Here is a 24776-nt window from a genome sequence, read left to right as displayed (position 1 = left end):
TATGGCTGGCACAGCACGGGCAAAGAAAGGTTTAGATTTAGATCCACAGAAGCAGCATGTTGAGCCACAAGAGTTTGACAAACCTGCTAACAAACTCATCAATCAAAGATATTTGGAGTAGGGGCACTGCTTTAGCGAAGTAGGTAAAACAGGTGCCCCATGCACTGGCAAAGACCTTACTGCATGGCTCCACTCTGACCTCGGCCCTTTGTGAACTTGTGTTAGTAAATCAGCTAGCTAATTAGAGGCACGTGTCGGTTAGCAGTAACTCATTAATGAGCATTGCCGTTTTTGTATTTTGAGGACAATATTATTTCACAGACTGTTCAGGGTTGTTATGGATGTATACAGTAGATGGATGTGTGTAGATATACATTTTGATGTGCATATGTAGGTGTGTATCTGGATATGCAATGTTCTATGCATGCATATGATGGATTTATATTATTTATTTCTTTACAGAACCATTCACACATTTCGTAACATGTTTGTACTGTGCCTCAACCTCATTAAAGCCTTTAAAGGAGAGAAGTCGTCTGCGTCCGTGTTTAACAGACACACCTGAAGCGAAGTGAGAAATCAGGCCCAGCCGTATATAAAGAGTTAATACAGTCCTTTAGGCCTCACTAACAAATGCATAGAAACATCCTTCTTATCTAAATGACTTTGTACAAATACATTTTCCATCCACACTCAACAAAAAAAGACATGTTCACTACAAATATGATACCATGGCTGTCTTTTCAATCATCAGGTAGAAAATTAAACTTCTGATTTGCTGGAGCTAGAGGTGTTAAATACTCCAATACTAAAATTATTTATAAAAAGATTTATACCTTTTCTACATCAGATTTTAAAGTATCAGTGTGTTGGGTGTATTTGTAATAACAATGTAAATCTATTTCAGTCACATACTATACTAAGAACCATATTGCTTGTGTGTTTTAGTAAAGGGAGTGATTCCAAAACTAAGCCAGCTTTGAGATTTGACCACATATCAGACATGACTGCTCTTTATCTTTATGTGCAGTCTGTCAAACCAGACAAACACTGACACATCATAAATATCTGTTATAAAACATCACAATATCCAATAAGTTAGTTGAATATTCTATATTTTCTTCATATCATGTAGTCCTGCTGTGAGGTAACAGGCCTTACCAGGGAAATAAAAGCAGAAAATCAACTAATTCTCAGAGGACAGGACTCATGCAAGCCAGAGCAGATTTATGTAAGAGTCTAGCCCCTCAGCCATTTCATGAGTTATTCAATCAATGTTTACTCTGTAACCAGTGTATTAGTTGAGTGGTCTGGGACTATGCTTTTCGATGCAGAGGATTGCTTTTATTTCCTGTAATTTCTTGCTTACACATACATTATACTGACACAGAACCAACAGTTAAACCTGAAGGTTTTTATGGTTCATTGTGACATTCCAATGTTTCCTCACAACATTTAACCTAGACACATTCTAATAGGAGCAAGTTGTAACTTGCATTTGCAGTTTTAGTTTTTGCTATACAGTCATTTTTGTATTCTTCATTCTTGGCTTTTTAGGTGTCGACTGAGGTTTGTCACTTTTCGACCCTTTTTTTTGTTTTTCACAAGACGGATCCACAACTCACTCACTAAATTAACTTATCTATCAACCCTGGAGCTGTGGTCGCCTGGAACTGAAAGACCTGCTACAAGTCTAGTCTTTTAAAGTGGATCTGTTTCGTCAAACCAAGATTCACAATGTCGAGCACAAAAGAACATGGCTGCTGCATACACGTGAATTTTACATGAACCAATTATTTTACAAACATCTCTGTTTCATATACAGCATGTTTTGAAATCAAAATACTGAAACCGTACTTGCTGGTTCAACCTACGATTAGTTTCAAGTTTAAGCCACGGCTGAAATTAAGTGCCTCTCGGGTTTGTCCTCAGCCCTCTGTCCATTAACAACCACAACTCACTTTGACTATTGATTTTGTCTTCCAGGGACTTTTGTCAATTCTGCAAGACAGATATCTGGCTGGCATCTAGCCAGTGGAACTGCAAATCCACTCTCAATAGTCTTAAGTGTAAGATGCTAAGGCAGCTGTAAACATGCAAAAGTGACAGGTGTCCAGCAACAAGACATGTTTCATACATTAGTAGAGACACCTTCCAGGTGTTTTCTTGGCTGTAAGTCAATGTCCACTCTGGTTAGAGGAGGCCATCCATGTGTTGTCACCTTGATATCTTTGCAGTGTGCTTCAGAAATCAATGTATTTTATTTCAACTAAACATTATTTCTTCAGTCAGTCAGTATCTGTCTCGCTCTCGGCTGTGGATGTCCCTGGTCCATTTAATCATAGTCTCTGGAGATCTATAGAGGAAGATCAGTTTGGAGTAAAGTTCCTCTTCCAGCTCCAGCTCTCCCGTCTCTCGCACCTAAAACACACAGAAACTTAAGTTTGTTTAAAATGATTACAAAAAGGATTTTGATGACACTTCCAAAATGATGGCGACAACAATGTGATTGTTAACTTTATCTTAGACACATAAATCTATATCTTACTCAATATCATATCACATCAAATGTACATTAATGTAATATTTCATATCTTGCATCAGGAACAGCTCATTGAAATATTTTGCTGGTAAATGCATGTGGTGATGGTGTGGCTATGTCTATGCACACGCTGCACACTAACCAGGAAGATGTCTGTACAGAGCTTCAGGATGCGATCCACACAGGGTAGCTCCTCAAACATGATGGAGTGGGAAATCTCACTGAAGAAGCCGCGCACAAACTTGCCAATTACTAAAACCACTGACACATACAGACCCATGATCCTGGAAGAAAAGATTGGGAAAGAAAAGGAGGATGAAACTGGTCCAGGTCTTTTAACTTCTTTTAAATTGCTCCTTAAAACGTCTGTGTGCACATTAAATATGTTTATTCAACCCGTATTCATATTGTTTGTGAGTGTGTAGTCATTACCCGTATCCAGCCAAGAAGCCCAGGCTGGGTGGACTGACTTTATCATTGAATATGATCATGGGTAGAATGCCACACGATTGGGCACAGCCTGCAATGGCGATGTCCCACCATTCCTGGTACCCACTGCTGTTCAGTGACCTGTCACTCTTCAGGGACAGGGTTATATCCCGGTAACTATCTTTATCACCTAGAAAATAACCAATAAGGTATGTTTAAACAGGTGTTTTTAGGTCTGAATATAAAACATATTATTGCTCTTACAGACCAAATTGGTTAAATTAGTAAGAAGAACTTAAGACTCAAAAGGGATAAAGACAGGAATTGACCCCTTTTGTCAGTGATACATTGCCATTTTTTTAACCAGTCACCTAAAGTTTCCTTATTTTGATAATGTTAATTTTATTATTAGTACCAATAATCAATGAACTTTGACCTTTATGTAGCTGACTAACTGGTTTGGCCTCAGCTCCATTAGGGGCACGGATGTAGTTTGGAAACATATTAGGGACATGCCTGTGAAAGAGACAAGACATCATCTGTAAGATACAACTACAGGCATTGAATTAAACACAGAACACGTTTTCATGTAAACATCCTTCCAGAGAGTCGACCTACACAGGCTCGGAGCGATTGCCACGGAGTAGTGAAGCCAGATTTGCTCTGACTGGGTTCCCGGCTTCCAGGTATATTGAGTGTTTGTCAAAGGTATGTTCAACTGTCCCTCCTTTACCCAGGTCCCTGTCACATTTAGAGTAAAACACAGAGGGATACAATCTCAGAGATAAAGATATAAAATGATACATCGCATATCACATAGATGTGTAGAAACTCAGTTTTTCCAACTCATTTTTCAAAGGAGAGCAAAGGTTTTTACCTCTGGAAATTCCAGGACAGACGTAGTGTCAGACCATCAGTACTTCCAAGTAGTTCTTTAATCACTTCTTGTCTGCTGGGGGGGCTTATTCTCCACACTGATCCTGAACTACCTTCAATATTGGCCGTCACAATGTCCTCATAACTGTAGAGAGTGATGAACTGCATGGCTACCTAGATGCAAGTACATACAAAGGTATTCAGGAAAAACAGGCAAACGGAGAGTGGTGCTGTCGCTTTTGATTAAAAATTCAAACACACTCACAGACATAATAACAATGACCAGCTAAAACATGCTTAAGAATTTCTATTCTAACACCAAGTGCCTGAATATATAGTCAGCTAAGAATAGAGTAGAAATAGTCCTGTAACTTTTCCAGCAGACCATGTTTGAGTCTAAATAGTCAGCATGGTTAAGGTGAGTATTTCTTTGGAGCTGAGCATGCTTGAATTCTGATTCTTATTAAAACATGTAGTTATGTCTGATTATGTTATCAAAGAACTTGTAAACATCTTTGAAGAAGTGTCCATTTTTTTGAACAGGTGAAAAAAAAATAACAGATAGATATAGATTACACATTAAATGATATTTCCCTTTATTGTATAAGCTAACACTTTATAGCTGACTAATAATAATAATTTACAGATTAACAGATAAATACTACCAGACCCTGCAACTCCACGTTTTGAGATACTGTATTCAGGTGCAGAAGACAGTCATCACTTTTGGACTGACTTAACTGCATATGTAAATGTCTTCACTGTCTTTAATCTTACAGAGCAATACAGCAAAATGAATACACTTGAGAGTGGCGCGCTGAGGCTATAAGAACTATAATGGACCAGCCTCACAGTTGTTTATACTTATCAAAGCACTCACACAGCAGGAAAGACTATAAACAGCAGTGCATCAAGACATAAATTACACTGAAATCAATACATACCGCATTTCCTCCAAACTCATTGGTGAGTTGATCATATTGAGCCTCACTGAAGGGCTTGATAGATGGTTGCTGCACACTCATGGTAAACAGAGGCTAGACAAACAAACAAAAGTACACAAGTGGATTACATATCTTTTATATCCTGTGTAATGCAGTGTTATTTGTGTTTTGTGTTGGTACATAGAAGTCATCTTGCTGTACCATATATAGACTGTGAAGACCTATTGCTACTGAATTGATTTCCATCTGTCTTGTGAATCTGGGATGTGCATGGTAACCCATTCTCTGTGAGCCGTTGGAGAGAGCTCTGTGGATTGTCTATTATCTATAAGAATTTCCAGCCTAACCCCTTCTTGGCAAATATATTTCCAGATGATTGAAACAATAATGCCTCAAAACACACGATAGAATTTGGTTTATTACACAAATTTAAATGTCCACCACAACTCGTCGTCCCTGGTTTGTAACACTGGCACTTGTTTTGAATTGTCTTAACTCTTATTACATGATCATGGTCATTTATTGGGTGCCATCTCTTAGTGGAAGTGACTTCACTGTGATGACGAACAACATAAAGTATTATTAGAAATATATTACTAAACCTTGTCTAAAACAATTCCAGTATAATCAACAGTATGTGTATTAATTTAACACACTGCTGATTACCTAATCATAATAATAACTTAAAAGCATTTAGTCCATTTGTCAAATGTAGTTTACGAATACCCTGAATTATAATGAATGTCTCTAGAGTATCATAGTTGTAGCTTTAGAATTTATTTTTTTATTCTTTTTTTATTGGGATTTTTTCAAGGTCCATACACTTACTTAGATAACCTAACACAACTCTCTCTCCCATTTGTCTGTAAGTTACAATTATAGTACGCAACAATGTATCTCTTGCTCTATGAATAATACAGAGGCAAATGGGAACTCACTGGACATTTACCACAAGAAAGAAGAGGAAAAAAGAAATTAAAAGGAAAATAAATACAGAATATGAACTAAATACTCTTGAACTTAAATGTTAAATACCTGTTGCAATCTTAAGGCCTAAAAGTAAACCTTTCCATCTTAAACATATTGTAAATAATGTCAATCCACTCGTCCACAGTATCTTTTTCTGATTTCAGCCACCTCCTAGTAATGGCTTTCCTGCCGGCTGTATAACTTTTTAAAGGTCCACTATTTGAAGGTACAGTAAAGCAGAATGCTGTATGAAATGTGTTTACCTCATATCCTCCCATTTTGACTGTCACTGTGACATCAATGGGGTGGTTGACCACACCCACCACTGATCTGACCAATGAGATGAAGAGAAGTGGAAACCAGATTATGCAGATCAAAAAGAAGATGATGAGTCCGCCCATTCCATATTTTACTATCTTCTTCTTCTTCTGCCCTTTAGGCTGTGGGTATTTCTGAGGGCAGAAAATACAATGTTATTATGATGTCTCACAATCATGCTGAAATGGTTAGTTAGATAGTTTGGTAGCCAACTGAATCAGCCAACGAAAACCAATCGTCTCCCCACAATTCTTCAGACTGAACACACGAGGAGTGATGTAAATACTGTCTGGAAAAACAAACAAATTGTTCAGTCTCCTTGCTGATTTTCCAACACATTAGGAATCATTACTGCGTTTACTGTTTATATTGTTATTATCAGGTGACTCACTTAATGTGCGAACTTGTCAAATGTATTTTATTAAATTCTCCTTATTATGTTTGTTTATTTCTCTCTAATTTAGCGCAGTTTTAATGTTATGTACAATGTTTTTTTTAATTCATTTATTTTCTCATGCTCTGGAAACATATATTTAGATAATAAATTGTTATTGAGACCTAGGCGTGCAGACCCCTGGGATCATAAGCTGGTTCTAGGGATGTAGAAGATCACCTCTTTGACTGTTTTTTTTGCATTGCATTGTCAAATGCCCACTTTCACTAAGAGTTTTCATCATGTTTATTCTTGTATTATATGTCATCTAGGTTTTATATTTAAAGGTTCAGTGTGGGGTCCTCAATATTTTTAGATTTCAAATTGGGTTGGGGCTCTTAAGTTTGGGAATGGCTATTCTAAATGTAAAACCAGGGGGTAATTTTAACCAACTTTCTCACATTAATGACTTAATCCACAAATTTGACCAAATGTGTCCAAACTGTGTCAGAAACGACCTGAAAACATAAACTAAAAAAGATTAATTGGAGAACAGACTGTGTACAAAGTGTTCCCAATGGCTTTTAATTGAATGAGACTGCCCTGTGCTCAGGCTGAAAACACAATGGGATGTAGGTAATAATAAAAATAATGATTGATTATGAACAGAGTGATGCTGTAGGTAATTGTCTGTCGAGGAATATGGCACAGACCAAGGAGAAGACGCACACCTAAAAAAGTGAGCTCTTCATGTTCAAATATCATTACTTTAGGCATCCAACATCTCATGTCATGAGTTGGTTACAAAGGTTAACAGCAAATTAGCTTGAGCCTTCCAAGGGATCACAGCAAAATCCTTCCAATGCTGAACTTGTTAGTCAAAAAAAGTCATCTGGATTGCTGGTATGTATATCACTATACTCATATTCTACCTTCTCCGTCTCACGGCTGCATTTGATGATGAAGATGTTGGCATAAATGTCCTCCACACACATCCAGTCTGACAGAGAAAGAGTGGTGTCCGTCCAAACCCAGTCCATCACTGCTCGCAGCTCTACCAGGAATGGCACCAGACGAAACCTACACACCAATACACATGCAGCATCCATACCATACAGATCCACATTAGCATCTTTTTCCTTTGTAATGACAAAGGGCCATAATTTGTCTTTGTACATACAATTTCTGTATCCACTGTATTGTGGATCTCATCCTTTTTATTATTAATGTATTAATTACAACAACAAAAAAAGAAAATTACATGCAAACTAAAACAATATTTTGAGAATCTCATCCAAATGTTAATTCTTCTACACAGCACAGACATCTGCCGGCTTGCTTTTTGTCCATACCCTTGGAAGAGGAACAGGTTGAGGTGGTTGTATTTCTTAGTGAGGAAGTTGCCAAGGATACGAGTGGGGTATCCACAGCGAATCTGATAGGCTGACAGGCCGAAGTAAATGCACTTGACAAAATACCAGAGCTGGGCCACAAAGTTCTGATTGAACTTCCTAGAAATGAAAACAGAAGTAAGATTACAGTTTGTTAAATGTAATTTGCAGTGGTTTCCATCAATTAAAATACATACAATAATAGGAAAAAAGTAATCAAAAATGGCATCCCATAAAAAGCAAGTCTAATAAAATGGATTTTAAGTGTTCAAATGTGGTCACTGAGTCTGCCAGCCTTATCTCCTCAGGCAGGTCAGTCACAAAAGATATTCATGTCTACATGGAAGAGCAAAACAAAAACTATCTTTATTAATATAGCCTGTGTATGCCTATGTATGCATTTATTTATGTTGCCTATTCATCTTCTTACATTATACTGGAATCAGTCTGGGATCACATCGGCAATAGTCTGACAATGGTATAACCTCTGGAGACAAACAACGGTGAACATGCCAGGCATGTTCAGTGGTTAGCAATAAACAATTTCCAATCAAGACTACCTTTTCTGCGTGCTGCACTGTTTACAGAAAAATAACCTGTTTTTCTTGTGATTGACTTTAACTAACGGGTCTTGCCTTTGCCGAATTTTCAACATCATGATGCAGATTTGTAAAAAGTAAAAAAGGTAAAAAAGTGTCAAGGAAATGTATCTGAAGTTGAGTTTTAGATCTAGAGCGGATTGTTAGCTGAACTTGCACGCAGATGTCTGTTTATAGAGATCAATAAGATGTAGAATCTTTAAATAGAGATTTGACTGGAATAGATGCTGTGCTTGGACAATCTTACACTTTTATAGAATGGCCGTGTGATCATCTTAGCTTTTATTTTGATATATTAAGTTTTACTTCTGGTTACTGGTCTCTCGCTTTCCTTCACGTCTCTGTTCGAAAGGAATAAGGATAAAGGGACTTTGCAAAAACTAAGTTTGGCCTCTTATTTGGATTTTTTTTTCTTGTTTTTTGATTCAGAAACCAAAAAGGAAAAAATGACTGTGTTTCTCGTTTTTGGTTTTAAAGTAATTATCTCGAACATTTTCATTTAAAATGAAAAATGTTCAGTCACTATCTACAGCAGAATGAGGTAACACAATGTGATTGAGCCTATGGCCCACTGATGAAAGCCTTTGCATTTGCAGTATCATGGACTGGGTGTCTGGTGCGACTTTCGTGGACCAACCACTGCTCCATCAACCAGCAGTGGTTGGTCTGTCACAGAGGGTAGGTGAAGCTATTTTTCCGATCCCTGCGAGTGTTGTGAGTAAACAGTAATCTACTATGGTTGAACAAACAAAGAAGGATGATCGGAAACGCTTTATATTAAGGTCATTGTAACAAGCGTTAGTTACTAGGTAATAAGACCCTTGCAAGTCCTTATGAGATGCTTAATAACATTAAATAAATATTAATAAGACTTTTTAAGTGTTAATAATAGTATTAGAAACATGTTTATTGTTAGATTACAAGATATTAATAAGCACTTATAAGAAACTTGTATACAATTTATAGACAGCTTAACAGCATTAATAAAAGCCTTTTAAGTTTCTCATAATTGTTTATAATAGCATTTACTGTTTACATTACTGTGAATTGCTGACTGTAGTGACTGTGTTCTTACTGGCTACTGTCCCAAAGTGAACTTATAATCTGTTCAAATAAATCATTAACTAATGATTAACAAAGATAATTATGTTATGACTTTACTTGGTGAAGCACGATTATTAACTCACTATGTACAAGTTTTTAATATTCTCTTACTTTTAATATTCTAATAAAATAATTACATGATGAAGTTTTACTTCACCTTTCAGTCACAGCAGGCAAAATGAAGAACATCCAGAGGTGGATCCCAAACACAAGAGTGACCTGCAGGGCGGGAGTGACAGAACATAGAAAGAGTGTGTAAAAAAAACAATACAATTAAAAAAATAATGCTCGTGAATTGATGATGAGCTGAACCTGGAAGATGAGTTTTCCCAAGACTGCCTTGCGCAGATACAAGGCTCTGTCGATGATCATTGTGCTAAACTGGATCAGCAGCATAACCAGGAAGGCCTCAGGAACTTGGTCCTCTGACAGGGTGGAGGCTATATCTGCTGCTGCACTGTGTTTCTGAACAAGGGGGATGAAAAGGAGGGAGGTTTCTTGGTATTTATCGCAGTATAATTATTTCTTCCAGTTTTCTAATAAAAAATATGTTTGTTTGTTTTGTTTCATCTTTTGTAATGAATCTTTTGGGGGCTGTTACAGTTATGATGGTCCTCTAATATTTGATATTGAATATTTATGTTTTGATCAAAGAGGACGTTGCCTCATAAAAATTACAGACCAAATGTAGAGGGGAGTTGTGTTCAACAGGAAGAAAAATAACATTGTTTCCTTGACGATGCTGAGTTCAAAGACCCAAATCTGTTGCACCAATGACACAATTTGCTGTTAAAGGTTAAAAAATTGTTTTAGAAAATGTGTCCACACAAGAGTCTTGTGTGGTCACATTTTCTGTGCATAATGTTGTCTATTTGTCTTTTGCAAAGTGATCTGCTTTTTAAGTATTGGCAGTTTAGAATATATGTTTAATATATATGTTCATTTGCATAATGAACACTTTCATCCAACCATCCATCTCTTACCCCAAAAGCCCAAAACCCAAAGACGATGATTATGAAGTCGATGACATCAGTCAGAAACATGAGAGCATAGACATCAGTGGCAGCCCGATACTCGGGATGGAGAATACCCCTGAAGAAACGCTCAGCTGGCCTATAAACACTCTGAACACTGTATTGAGGAAACAAAAAGGCAAGCATTAAACCACTCCATCAAAGAGCTGCATTTTACACAATGTTTAAACTACTATTTGCAAGTACAGTATAATTGCAAGATAATTATTTGCATTATTGCAAAAAGAAACAATAAATGATCAACTCATTTAATGTAAAGTATATTGCTAAATTCTAAGAAGATCACTTTGTCCATACATGCCTCTATACTGTAAGCAACTCACCCTGAGGTGACAGCAAGTTGTATCTTTTGTCCCACTGCCAACAATCGTTGACTGGCTGCCTCTCTCTTCTTGAGTTTGTGCTTCTTCTTCTCTGGTTCTTCACTGGGAACATCAGTCTCAGCTGTGGCCTCAACTGTAACAGTCAGCACCACAACCAAAGAAGAGATGAAAAGATTTAGTACCACAGAGAAATAAAAAAGTAGGATAGTTTGAAACATATTTTCATGATGTTACATTGTTAAATTAAATGATATTGTTAAATTAAATGACAATATTTTGTTACAACTTGGAAAACATCATGTTTGCACAATAACTTCTACTTTTTGTTAGTGTCCTCTTCGAAAATAGATACTGCTGGAACACAAAACTGTTTATTGTGTCTCCGCAACTTTATCCCAGTGTTCTGACAGATACACCATCCTATTTACTGCCAAGTCATAGCAGTAACTGCTAGCCCTTCTTACTAACCTCACAGACATACACACAAGTGATTAAGTAAGAAAGTTATCTAAGACTTTGTATGTTGTATATCATAATGGAAGGCAGCCGGAATGAATGTTATGAGTGACACCTCTTCAATATCATCTACACATAAGGAAGCCACAAACCTTTGTCCTGCTGTGTTTTGGGCTGTTTTTTCCTGCGAAAGCGGATACTGCTGCTTTTGTTTTGGCCTTCCTGCATCAGTTGCTCATTGCCTTCCTCCATATTATCCTCCCCAGGTCTGCTGGGGGAAGTCAACATGTCCTTTAGCCCAGATGAAGTGTCCTGCCCATCTTTTGACTCTGTGGGTGCTGGCTCAGGAGGTTGTGGGGTAGCAGCAGGAGAGCTGTTACCTGATTCAACGTAGTCCACAATATCCTACATTGACAAACAAAGGATTTAAAAACAATGAATGTAAATAACATCTTTAAAAACAACTCTGCAACTACTATTACATGATGTTACTGCTAAAGTCAATGCGAACTATAACATTCATTCATTCACATTTAAAACTGCTATTGATGGGGAAGTAACTGTCAATCAATCAATCAATTAATCAATCAATCAAATGTATTTGTATAGCGCCAAATCATAACCAGAGTTATCTCGAGACACTTTAAAGAAAGAGCAGGTCTAGACCGACTCTTTGTTATGTTATTTAAAGAGAGGCCCAACATGAATCACCATGAGTAGCACTTAGTAATATTCGGCACACTGACAAGGAAAAACTTCCTTTTAACAGGCAGAAACCTCGAGCAGAACCAGACTCATGTTGAACAGCCATCTGCCTCGACTGGATGGGCCGAAAATGGGATAGAAGGAGATGCAGGATAGAGACAGGCAAAGAGAGCAACAACAACATATGTTCTTGTTACATCAACCAAAAACAATTAATATCAAGTACCTTTTCAGGTTGATCAGGTCCAGTAATTTCCAGGTTATCCAGAAAGAATGTTGAGCCTCCTCCTCCCACCCCATCCTCCTCTTGTCCTCCTCCCTCCTTCTGCCTTTCATCTGGTTGTCTGGCTTTTTCTTCATCCAAACAACTTTCTGGTGGGGTACTTTGCTCTGCGAGGGGGCCCTCGTGGTCCCACAGGCCATAACGCTGTGCGCGCACACACACACACACACACACACACACACACACACACACACACACACACACAGACAGACAAATAAAGTGTGTGAGGCTTAGTTATTCTGGCTTAAGTGGAATACTGAATCAGAATTGCCCTTGATCATTACTTTAGGGCAACTTCGGCAATATTCATGTCCTCCCACAGTGTTTGAAAAGTGTGGAGCAGATGCAGTCTGCTTTGTCATACTCTTTATTCACTTTAGGAAACTTTGCTGAAGATATATCTACAGCTCTATTTCTCATGTAAAGGTGACATATATTGCCTAAAAATATTACAACATAGGTGACATGTGTGTGTCATTTCTATGTCTGTTTAGTGGAGTGAGCATCTGAACAGATAAATGTTAGAAAGCATGATCCAAAAAAGATGTTTTCCTAATATTTTTTAAATTGTTTTATAGCAGTTGGCCTAATGGCTTCATCCTGTAATACAGGAACAGAGCTGCTGCCCATCCTAATGTAATAAAGTTGGTGAGGAGATGCTGGAATGCAAAAATAAAACGTAGGCTTTTTTCAATGAACCGTACAGGCTTCTTTAGTCTAAGCCCTAAAAGAACACAGCTTGTGTGGCACATGTAGTGTGCTGGCATAATATGTGGCACAAACAAATAATAAAATTCAAGGTTTTTCCCTTTAGTTAGTCTGTATATCCTGTCCAGAGGCTCTTCAAATAACAGGGCAGGCATTATATCTGCTAGTTTTCTACCTACTCATATGTTCCAGTGCGCGCTGTATGTAGGGTCAGTGCTTTCTGTCACCCAGATTGCCGTAGTAGGTGGGAAAAAGAGAATTTCCACGTCTAACCGTAGAATTTACAATGGATGAATGGATGTGGTCAATTCTGCCGCTGTTGCTTTCATCCTATACCACAACTGTTCTTGCTCAATGTGGAGTGAAACCACCACTGGCATCACTGTCATTATTAACTGACCATGAGAAGAGATCTGTGGAAGAATAGAGCCAGCAGCTGAAGAAGATCGTATTTGATGTAGTTGTCAGTCTTTTCCAGGCCCAGGATGCGAGGTGGGAAGAAAGGTTTGTCTTCATTCAGGGTCATCTTATAAATGCTGTTCCAGGGAAAGAATCCAAACTGGAAAAGGTATTTCACCACCACCATCACCTGGAGAGAGGCAGAGCAGCACAGCAGTGCCAAAAGTCAAACCAGAAGGGCAAACAGGTAAGGCAACATTTCACAAGCTGTATCTTATCAGACCAGTCAGTAGTAACTGAAGTGCATGATTAGAGATCTCCATATATTATTCCCAGAAACACAGATTTCACATACTGTGTAATGAACAACTAGAAGACATGCTGTAAAGGTTGATGAGATCATAAGACTTATTAGTCTTTATTCATAAAGCCATATCATGCCTCATTGTATAAAATTATTTGATGTTACTGTAAATATTTAATGCAGGGCAAAACTAAAACGTCTGTTTGTCAGTCATTAGACTTAAATAAGGGATTAGAATAACTGCATAAACAAAATAGAAAGATCCCTCCAAAGACATTGCTCATGAGCGTTGCACATTAATATAAACCTGCAACACCAGGGACTTGCAGTGGATGGATACATGTGTAGTGTGTGATGAAATTAAAGTGCGCTTAATAATGATGCCTTTGCAAGGTGTGGAATGTATGTCAAGAATAGCTCCAAGCTTCCAGAAAGTCCCATTTCAATACTGAAGTGACTATGGTCTCTTTTAAGTTTTCAGCTGAGCTGAACTTTTTTGGCTACCTGTACAATTGATGCTGAAACGTTTCCTATAAACCACTCTTTGAAACAACGCCAGTAAGTCCTGAGCAGATGGATTGAAAAGATGGTTTGGCAGAAAAAAGCTGGAAGTGGGAATTAGAGGAAGAAATAATCCAATCTTTTTTTGTCCAAGAAGGATCCAAGGATAAAGAGTCATAAGGTCTGAAAGAAGTACAAAACATTAGGTTGAATGGTACTTTTGACTTAGTTGATATGCCCCACGAGAGATATGGACAGGGATGACCTGTTGTGTTAGTAGTACTGTAGTAGTAATACAGGATATGTCTTTACAACATCTTTACAACTGCCATCTGGCTCAGACGACACCCCTGGCGAGTTGTCCTGGGAGTTTGGAAACATTTTGGCTAAGGGATGCAAATATAGTATATATAGTACAGTACAATACATGAAGCAAATCTTAGCAAAACCAACATTTGTGGGTTGGTCGAGGACTTTCTCAGAGGCAAGTATTAATATCAAAGCCGGTTTGTTCTCTGAAAATATTTGTAAGAGGACGTCCTCTGGACGACAAGCTGCAACCTGAGCTAAGATTTATGTATCCATGTCTAAGAGGGAAATAGACCATAAGAGTTTTTGCAAGCCTTTGAAAATGATAGATGAAGATATCTGCAGGACGTCAGATAGGACTGAACACAACTATGGACAGAGTAGCAAAGAGATCGTCTTCAAAAATTCAGTCACAAATTCAGTAACAACTGGGGCCTAGACCCTTGCATGACTGCACTGGGGAGAAGGCTAAAAAGTATTTCAACCAGAGACATGGGCTGTTCCAATGTCACCCTGAAGCCTAATGCAAGTTTTGCATTATTAAGACAGCTTAAGAAGTCAAGAACTACACTATCTACACTACTATCTGAGATGACAACGTGTCATTCTTTTATTTTGTAAATGCGGCGGACTTGGAGAAGCAGCAGTGTTTCCGCCACATACATTTAGTGAATTGTAGCAGCCGCTGCTTCGTGCTATATCAGCTGTGCACTCAGTATCAAACTGTCAGCTCCCTGGCGATCTCCCTCCAGCAAGCTGCACAATATTATACTGAAATGAGGAGATATTGTCTGTCTAACTCCGTACGTCCCTACTGTAAATACATTGATTGTCGCGCTTTATAAAGCTTATAAAAGGAGATGTCATTTGGTAACGATCGATCGATTGCTTTGATCGCTACGTCATTAATAACGTCCCTCGTGCACACGCTGTGAGAACTGAATTGTGAGAGAAAATATGTAACTTTTGTGACTTAATGAAACAGACTGCTGATGAAGACAGTCAACACAGCACACAGAGACAGACAGAAAGAGGGGGGAAGGGGTTGAGCGGGGTTGAGGTTTGAGTTCAAATGAGTTCATGATAATTCTTCATGAGTTGGTCAGAATCATCTGATTGGTTGTACCATGAACAATATTTATTGATTGTTCTTGACTTTGGTAAGTCCAGGATAGTCGTTTTTTAAAATTGTTTTCTGTTATATCCTTCAGGGCCAGGACTCATGCAGTGAAAATGTATAAACAATATGCATCTCTGTGTAATGGTTTATTGTTAAGAAGTTTTATGTCTGTCTATCTCTTGGGGTCCATACCTCTGTGTACACGATTGCAGTCATCCAAAACCTCTTGGTAGGTCTCGGAACAGCCAACATAGCCCATAGGAACACTAGTATGGGAAGGACCAGTGATATCACAGAGGCACTGACCCCATTATTTAGCACGATGATGAAATAGCAGACCAGCTCTGAGTTGGCTGCCAGCAGGTTGTACATTGAAAACAGCAGCTTCAGCAGACGGTTCTGGCTGTTATGGAACTCTCTGCTTTGTTCCAGCTCCTCGATGTAGAACTCCCTGCAGAGAGAAAAGGGAAAGTCATTACGGATGTGTGATGTGTTGTCATTGGCATCATCAGCAGGGTTTCAATAAGCGATAGAACCAAAGACAAGAGTTATGAAACAAAACAAAAGTTGTATTAAAATACAGTTTCCTGTTACACATTTATGACCAATCCTCTGGCCAACGTTGAGGTTCTACTGCTGCTAGATACAACACTGTCTGTGAAGCTATTTTGACAAATGCACAAGTAGGCTCTTGCACTGTGGACCATTGTTGGCCTTCTCAGTCGTGATTGTCCAAACGTATTTACCTGTCTCCCAGCAGTTCGCTGGCAGTTCTGGAGTGTCTGTACTGTTTTTTCGATGGCAATGGCAGCAGCTCTGTGTCGACTTCAGGGGATTGGGGTTCTGGACTCAAGAGATTCCCACTGCTGTTAAGCCTTTCCCCGGAGGTACCACTGCAATCCAACTCCAGGCAGCTGAAAGAGTAAATGAAACACACACACACACACACACAAAGATGATGATGAAGACTTATGAGTTGGTTAGCAGTAATGACTCTGACAATAATGCATGGTGCAGTGATTCAGTAGTGACCCTGTTTGAACGTGTTCAAGATCTCAACACATCACCTAGAAAGATAATGTAACAAGTAAACTGTGCCATAGGAAGTGTTCTGGGTAAGACTCCTCTCTTCTTTGTGTTTGGGAAGTAAAAAACAGAAGTGACACACTGTTTTCCACACTCACCTGTATTTAGTAGAGTTTTCTGCATCATTCTCATCCAAACAGGTCTCCAGTGTGGGACTCTCACTTCCCTGAGATACCCGGTCTTCTGTGTCTGCTGTAACATTCTGCCAATCAGAAGGAGACAGACTCAAGTGTGTGTGAGTTTGTCTTTACTGAATTATTCATTCCAAAGATCCGTTTTTGCTCAACAAATATCTCCTTGTTCTGTTTACCTGCTGTATCTTGTGAATGATGAAGTAACGTTCATTGCACAGAACAGTAGATGTGTCTCTGTACTGTTTTGTCAGCAGATTGAGCCACTGAGTCAGTCCATCCACCATGGCCAGAATTATGGCCCATATGAAGCGCAGGATATCCAAGATCCTCTGAACCATCTCGCCATGACCTGCAAAATGCAGACAGGGAGAGACAGAGTGAAGAACAGGTAGGACAGTAAGGTAAGTCAACAGTAAGGTTAGTCAGCTAAGAATAAAAGATTTTTTCTGTACTTTGAAACATATTTTAACACTTCTACCATTTCTTTGGCCTTGTTAATCATACTTTATAAGGGCAGCAGTAATATAGATTATGCCTACTTTGTAATATACAGGGCTATCCCAGCCTAATAAAGGTAAAGTAACTCAGTAAAGACCTTTTTTGCGGGTTTTATGATTCCTAATTGAACTCTATGTACCTGTTTCTTTCAACTCTTATGAAATTAAAAAGAAGCTCTGTTTCTGAACACACGAGTAAAATACTAAAAATATGGGGCACTGGTTTAGCTCAGATGGTAGAGCAGGTGCCCCACGTGCCCCCAAACAGTCCTCGGCACACTGATCGCAGGGTCAACTCCCGGTCTGTCATTTGGTGCATGTTATTCCCCTTACGCATCAGTGGAGGTCCAATGTGCTCCATGATCCGCCATTACGATGTCGCAACCCTCTCTCTACAGCTGTGAAAGCACCGTCACTCACTCACACAGTCAGTCTGTCAGTCAGTCACATACAGACCTGTGTGTAGGGCTGACCCCGGCGGTAAGCTAAAAATACTACAAATATTCATGTTACTCAGGTGACTTACTCACATGATCACAATAACAAACGTCAAATACCAGAGGATCCATTCTTTTACTCTGCACTGTCGTGGAGTGGCCACAGCAACATGTGATGGTGAAAGTTTGAGGAGATAAAAGACCATGAATGTGGACCTACCAGACTCCTGTTCTTCTGGCTCCTCCTCCTCCTGGGTGACAAGGTCCTCAAACACATCATTGTCTCCACACCCTACACAGGCAGGCAGGCATGCACGCACACACACACAGTTCACATATTTAAATAAGTATGTCTCTGTGTAATCTCCTTTTCTGTGTAATTTCATTTTAACTCATCTTGAGCAATAAACTTGAAACCTTTTCATTTTGAGAGCAGCTGTGGCTCAAGAGTTAAAGCAGGTCGTTCACAAATATGTGGGTGAGAGGTTCAATCCCTGGTTCCTGTTGTCCACATGTCAAACTGTCCTTGCCAAGACACTGACAACTGCGTTCCTCCTGTTACCAGTGGTGTGTGAATGTGTGAATAAAATACTCGTGCCTAAAGACTGCAAGGACTATGAGAGTAGAGGCAAGTGTACCTCACACTTACTGCTGTAGCTGTGCCAGGGGATTGTGATTGGGCGGGGCGGGATTATTTATACACAAATGACTTTTGATACGACAAGAAATACTACTTTACTAAAACAAGATCCAATTATGACTTTTATAAAACTGAAATGGGAATTTCTCAGTGTAAAACCATGAACAATTCATTTTGCACATTAAAGTAATAATCTCAAAGATTTTCATGTAAATAAATGTTTTTCGCAAACGCATTTTCCATCATCCAGCAGTGGTTGGTCTGCCAGAGAGGGTAGGCGGAGTTAAGTGGCTGCTTTTACGGTCTCTGCAAGTGTTGCGAGTAAACAGTAATCTACTATGGCTGAACAAACAAAGAAAAGATGGATGACTACAGATACAACTTCAAAAAGAAGTGAAAATCCAAAGAAAAAGAAACAAATTTGACGCTCAGATGAAGGCAAACAGTCTAAAAAGGAAAGCGACCGTCAGCCAGGAAAATCGAGTGTTTATAAAAGTAAAGCAATCCATAATCAGCTGAATAGCTTCAACACACAGAGAACTTTACAGACACAATTCAAAACCTGTGACATTGCTACACTACAAGCTATTAAACCAACTTCAGTATGTTAATGTTTTACAACAAGGTGATCAGACTTCCAAATGATAACAACCAACGGCTCAAATTGCACTACAGCCAGCAAAGGTATATGCACTCTCACTCTACTAGAATGTCATTATGTAAATGAAAAATACAAATAAAGATGATCATTTATTTTTTTAATGTTTAAAAACCAGTTTGATGTCTCTGTGATTAAAGAGACTACTCTTCTACTCTTATCAATATTCCATAAATGTAGACTATGATGAGGCCGCTTCATGATTTTTCATGACTTTAGATTGACTGGTCGTTGATCTAGTTTGATTTGTGTCTGTGTGTTAGCACCTGCTGTGGCATCCCTGTCTGTAAAAAAGGAAGCTAAAATAACACACCTATGACCGAGAAAGCCTCCTGTTGTGAATCCACTCCTTCTTCTCTCTCTTTCTCCTTTCTCTCAGTCCTCCTCAACTGTCTCTGGCTCTTCTGACGTTCTCTCAAAGCTGTTTTCACACTCGTCACCCACGCTTGGTATGCCAACTGTGAGAAAAACAAGGATCAACAATGCAAAGATGTAAACAACAGTTTTAGATCTGCATGTTAACCATAGCAAAATAACTGTTGGAAAGAGTTACCATCAGTATCAGTCACCTTCAGGCATTTTGTGCATGTGGCTACTCTGGACACAGATTTACAACTGATCAGCATTTGACCTGGTAAAGTAAAAAAGTAAATATAATTTGTGAATGAATTGTGTGTCTGACCTGACAGGCAGTCTGTTTCTGAGGCTTCTGTTCTTCAGACTGTTGCTCTTCTTCATCTTCACTGTCTGATTCAAACAGGTAGTACTCTCCTGAGTGGAGCACTGTTGGTAGAAGAAACACATCACAATCTCTGAAGGACACTTGTATAGTATGTCTTCCAAATATCAATCGGAAGGTTGGAGGTTCGATCCCCAGCTCCCACAGGCCACAGGCTACATGTCGAAGTGGGCAAGACACTGAACCCCAAATTGCTCCCGGTGGCATAGAATGTGAATGTGATAACTGATTGACAGATGGGCACTTTACGTAGCACGTCCCGTCTGCCCTCAGTGTATGAATGTGTGTGAATGGATGAATATGACATGTAGTGTAAAAGCAGCTTTGAGTGGTCGCAAAGACTAGAAAAGCACTATATAAGTACAGTCCATTCACCATTTATCATTGGATAGCCTCACCTTTAGCATGGTCCAACCATGGCTGATGCCACTTTTTCCTCCTGGACCTTTTCTTGTCTGCCTTGGTCTCTGGAAGGACACAAGAGACTTTTTAGATGGGACATAGGGGTGGTTAACTATTAGAGTTGGACTCATAGTGAAATTAAAAACCTAACTGTAACCTGAAGTAAGCACTAGAGTGAAGGGGTTCATCTTTATCTAAACATGATTGTGTTCAGCCAATGGGCCTTTTGCCTTCAGAATTACTGAGCATAATTTTTAAAGGAGATTATAAAACAATTTTATTTATATAGAGCCTTTAAAAACAAAGTTGAATCAGTCCTTACAACTGAACAAAGCAATATGACAGGATGTGAGTGTCTCATGTTGTTTTAGGACAGGGGTGTCAAAGATACGGCCCGCGGGCCAGATGTGGCCCATCAAGAGGTAACATCAGGCCCGTGAGACATTTTGGGGGACAAAAAAAACATATATATATGTACAGGCCCAGTTTCAGTTTCACATATACTGCCAGCCACAAACCTGACTGGTAAAAATCCCTCTCTCTGTCTTCCTCTCTCTCGTCACTACACACTGGATCCCACGTGCCCTGATCCCAGGGCAGCTGGTTTAACACCGATATCAGGTCGGACTTTCTGGACAATGGGTGGCTGTTTTATAGTCTTAACCAGCAATATTTAAAATGAATAATAAATGAATCACAATGAGATTTAAACACTAAATGTATTGTTGTTTAGAGTAGTGTACATAGGACAAAGCACTCCCCTTCTGCTGTACTGTTGTACAGTATTATGTTCTATTATTATTAACCTACATTCTTTCAAATGTATCTTTAGTGAATGACAAAGACATTCACATTTGAAATTAATCTTTGTTAATATGTTGCAAGGCCTGCAAGATGCTTTCTTACATTTGTTGTTGTTTATGCAACAACATGAAATGCTCACTGATTTGTACAAGTATCTGTTGACTCTTATTGCAGGATTTCAAATAATAAAACTGTAGTCGCCGACATATATATATGTGTTAAGACATCATGATGTTGGAAAAAAATAGTCCAGCCACTTTGAGGTCTCATCTGAACAGGTCCGGCCTCCTAAATAATATGAGTTTGACACCCCTGATGTAGAGTCTCAATCCAGTTAGTGAAGTATGGGCCAAATCCAAAATGGTTTAAGGAGGTGAAGAGTAAAGGCCACCCTATCCTGTCAAACGCCTTTTCTGCATCCAGTGAATAATGGCAGAATTATTCGTTTTTTGGTGTCAAATTTGGTTTTATATAAATGAATTGTGTTGAATAATCGTCACATGTTTTCTGTGGACTGTCTCCCTTTTATGAAACCAGTCTGGTCTGGGTGCACAAGTGATGAAATGACAGATTCCAGTCTTATTGCTAACGCTTTGCTTATAATTTTAACATCAGTGTTTATTAATGGTATAGGGCGGTAGTTAGAGCAGTGTGTGGGGTCTTTGTTGGGTTTAGGGATTAGTGTCATTAAGTCAGTATTAATATGATGGGGCAATTTAGAACAACGGAGGATTTCGGTTATCAGTTTGAAAAATAAGGGTGAAATTAGTGACCAGAAATGTTTATAAAATCCTACTGGGTATCCATCTTATCCTTCGTCTATGGTAAGTGGTTTATCCAGATGATCTGCTTAGGTAGTGACGGGTTTTGGGAAGGAGGAGTCCTCAGGAAAGCATCAGCTTCTGTAGATGTGGTGTTATGTTCAGGGGTGTAAAGTTTAGAGTAGTAATTTCTGAATGTTTCATTTATTGCAGTGTGTTTCCAGAGGTATCTTCTATTGATGTAATGTTAGATTTTTCAGTTGATTAGCTAAAAGTTTTCCAGCTTTATCTCCAAGGAGAGATCCATATCCGGGTTCAATACAGTTTTGAAATCACCTCCTAGAATGATACGGGAGTTTGGAAAGGTGGCTAATTCTGAAAAGAGGGAGTGAAAGAAATTGGGGGAGTCTGCGTTGGGGCCATAGATACTAGCTATTGTTAAACTGTCTTTTGTTTTGAATGTTTTGTTTTCCACCAGCTTGCCATATAGTTCAAAACAAACAGTAACCCAGTGAGTCTTACCAGCAGTCTGACTCTTTTCGGATTCTTCACTGGTTTTGTGTCCTTCTCTATACTTCTGCTGCTTTGAGCGAATTCTCTGCATTCTGAGAGAAGAGGGAAGGAAAAGGTCGAGAGGAGAGAGGAGACAGAAGACTGGAACATGAACTGTCTCGCCACTTTACAACATTTCTCTTTGTGGTTATGTGAATCTATGAATTCCATTAATAGCGTCAGATTCTACACCTCATTCTGGTGAAGATCTTTTAATTCTGTTTTTTTTTTTTTGCAGCAAGATAGACAGATCTCGAGAGATATCGAGAAAACTATTTCAAAAGGGGATTGGAATTTTTAATAACTTTGATGTTACTAAATAAGATAATGGACTACTGGGGCTGACTTACTTTTTATGTTTCAAACAAAAAAAAATTACATCCTCCTTTAATTTTTTACATGCACAACATTTAACTTCTTGTTATTTGGTTCACTACTGTAATGAAACTCCTAAAAAAGATTTTCACCCGCTGCATATATTATAGTTTGAACACTTACGATCTCTTGAGCTGTGACAAGGATTTCCTCTCCGCTTGTTGGTGGAACCTAATGTTCTTCACAATACTGGCTCTGAAAAGCTCAAACCCCCTGGAAGGAAGAAAAAAAGCTGTCATTGCACATGTTAGCAAATAAATATTGAATGTGTTTCGAATAAATACCAAATAAATGGTGTCAAATTGTTTATAGAGGTCATTTGGGAATCTTCTATTCTATTAACAGAGCCAGTACTCATTGAAATGTTAAGAACAAGATTTCAAATGTTCCTATTTTCTTCATCAGGTCATGAGGTGCTCTCACTGGGTACATAAATAAACTGTGGAGTGGGCCTTCGGATAGGAGTCATGTCTTTTAAGAAGAGATGTGAAACAGGCTTTGGAACCACCACCTTCCAAGATGTGGAATAAATGAAAGCTCAGACAGTATACTCAAATCAGATTATTACACAAAACCACATATAAAACCTTATTTACAGAAAAGGCAGAATTATCTCTATGTACAGTTTAGAACTTGTTCCTTCATACTTCTGTATCTAGGGTAGGCAGATATAAAGGATTTAATTATGTATTCAACTGTCCCATTACAGAGATTTGAAGAATCAGCTGCTTGCAAAAAGTGGAGTTGTAAAAAGTATTTCTCCTGGTCAGATTGTTGGAATTATTATTAAAGAATCATACTAACATGTAGATAAATTCTTCCTTCTTATTATTTAAATAAACTAGGGATTAGAGATCCCTCATTCAGTTAGTAATCTATGAAGTTTGCCTTACCTTGAGGCCTGCTTGGCAGAAGCCTGCATCTCTGCCACCACGTGCAGAAAGTAGAAACTTAAAAAGACCCTCCTCTGCAGCAGTAGGCAGAGAAAACAGATACTGTCCCAGATAACCCCGGCCTCTTCCACTGGGAGGCTGCAGGTTTCGTCACTCACTGCTTTTGCTGTCCAGGAAAAAAAACAAAGTCATGAAAAATACTTGATGAAAGGCAAAATGCAAAACACAAATAGCTGTTACTGCTTCTGTTGGGTGTGCCTCTCTAATAAACTAGCATGTGAATGCAATGATGTTTAAGAGCATGACTGGGATAAGACTGGACAAATATTGAATATAAATATTGAAATTCTTTTTTTTGTTACTTTTGTACTCTTTAATACCAAATCACTCGCCCTTTAAAACAAACATACCAAGATGTACACTAATGTATTACTAATCTAATGTGTGGATGGTCATTTTCATGGTGTATTATTGCTTTTATTATTCAAACTATTATTTATCATTTATGCAACTTACGGTCATAGTATCCTTTGACTGTGCAAACCAGGCTGAAGAGCTGAATCACCCAACAGAAGCCTTTCTGCATCTCAAACACAAACACACACGCCAGGATCTGAAATACAAACACATACGTGCACACACACGCACACACACACACACACACAGGTCAGGTCAGTGATTTTACACTTTCACCCATTTTCTCAACTCCCAATACATAATTTCTTGGAACACCTGCTGACAGCTAATACCTTTGCAACATATTTTACTGACCACCACGCCAAAAAGCCAGAGGAAACAAAAAGACCCTAAAAGCTGTGAAGTAGCACCTAATGATGAGTTTCATACTTACTGATAACATATTTTTGGATATAATGACAGCAACATTATAGATGATGAGACAGTCCCACAGAGCCAAGCGGGTTCTGGATGATTTGACAAATAGCTGGGTCCCAAACAGCAGAAAAAAGAAGCAGGCAAGAAGGTAGCCCAGTCCAAACACAGAGATCCTGGTGGCCCCAGTGACAAAGACCACTGACAGCACCAACCAGAAGAGGTGACGGAACACCAGGACTTTAGCCATGTCCAGGTAACTCCTGCAGGAGGACAGGGA

At 38.8% G+C, this 24776-nt stretch overlaps 1 protein-coding gene across 2 annotated transcripts in view; it reads right to left on the bottom strand.

The window, feature by feature from the left end:
• Positions 1-434: 434 nt before the first annotated feature.
• Positions 435-24776, bottom strand: part of piezo1 (piezo type mechanosensitive ion channel component 1 (Er blood group)) — an 86660-nt gene continuing 62318 nt past the window's right edge. For both annotated transcript variants that reach the window (XM_069658255.1, XM_069658256.1), the window contains exons 25-54: positions 24516-24759; positions 24182-24278; positions 23666-23831; positions 22896-22985; positions 22368-22450; positions 20277-20345; positions 19822-19922; positions 19453-19597; positions 18062-18133; positions 17084-17256; positions 16872-16975; positions 16434-16601; positions 15880-16138; positions 13455-13643; positions 12290-12490; positions 11511-11763; positions 10903-11035; positions 10529-10676; positions 9858-10010; positions 9703-9764; positions 7804-7962; positions 7384-7531; positions 6024-6212; positions 4792-4884; positions 3849-4021; positions 3590-3712; positions 3408-3487; positions 2975-3161; positions 2685-2826; positions 435-2421 (exon numbers count right to left, since the gene is read on the bottom strand). In XM_069658255.1, coding sequence (XP_069514356.1) covers positions 2293-2421; positions 2685-2826; positions 2975-3161; positions 3408-3487; positions 3590-3712; positions 3849-4021; positions 4792-4884; positions 6024-6212; positions 7384-7531; positions 7804-7962; positions 9703-9764; positions 9858-10010; positions 10529-10676; positions 10903-11035; positions 11511-11763; positions 12290-12490; positions 13455-13643; positions 15880-16138; positions 16434-16601; positions 16872-16975; positions 17084-17256; positions 18062-18133; positions 19453-19597; positions 19822-19922; positions 20277-20345; positions 22368-22450; positions 22896-22985; positions 23666-23831; positions 24182-24278; positions 24516-24759 — 4333 coding nt within the window. In that variant the 3' untranslated portion in view covers positions 435-2292. The remainder of the gene's footprint in view (positions 2422-2684; positions 2827-2974; positions 3162-3407; positions 3488-3589; positions 3713-3848; positions 4022-4791; positions 4885-6023; positions 6213-7383; positions 7532-7803; positions 7963-9702; positions 9765-9857; positions 10011-10528; positions 10677-10902; positions 11036-11510; positions 11764-12289; positions 12491-13454; positions 13644-15879; positions 16139-16433; positions 16602-16871; positions 16976-17083; positions 17257-18061; positions 18134-19452; positions 19598-19821; positions 19923-20276; positions 20346-22367; positions 22451-22895; positions 22986-23665; positions 23832-24181; positions 24279-24515; positions 24760-24776) is intronic.

Source organism: Semicossyphus pulcher, unplaced genomic scaffold (genome assembly GCF_022749685.1).
Source record: "Semicossyphus pulcher isolate SPU_LCO1_2020_fin unplaced genomic scaffold, fSemPul1.0.p SCAF_12, whole genome shotgun sequence".
NCBI lineage: Eukaryota > Metazoa > Chordata > Actinopteri > Labriformes > Labridae > Semicossyphus > Semicossyphus pulcher.
This window is presented reverse-complemented; position numbering and strand designations above follow the sequence as displayed.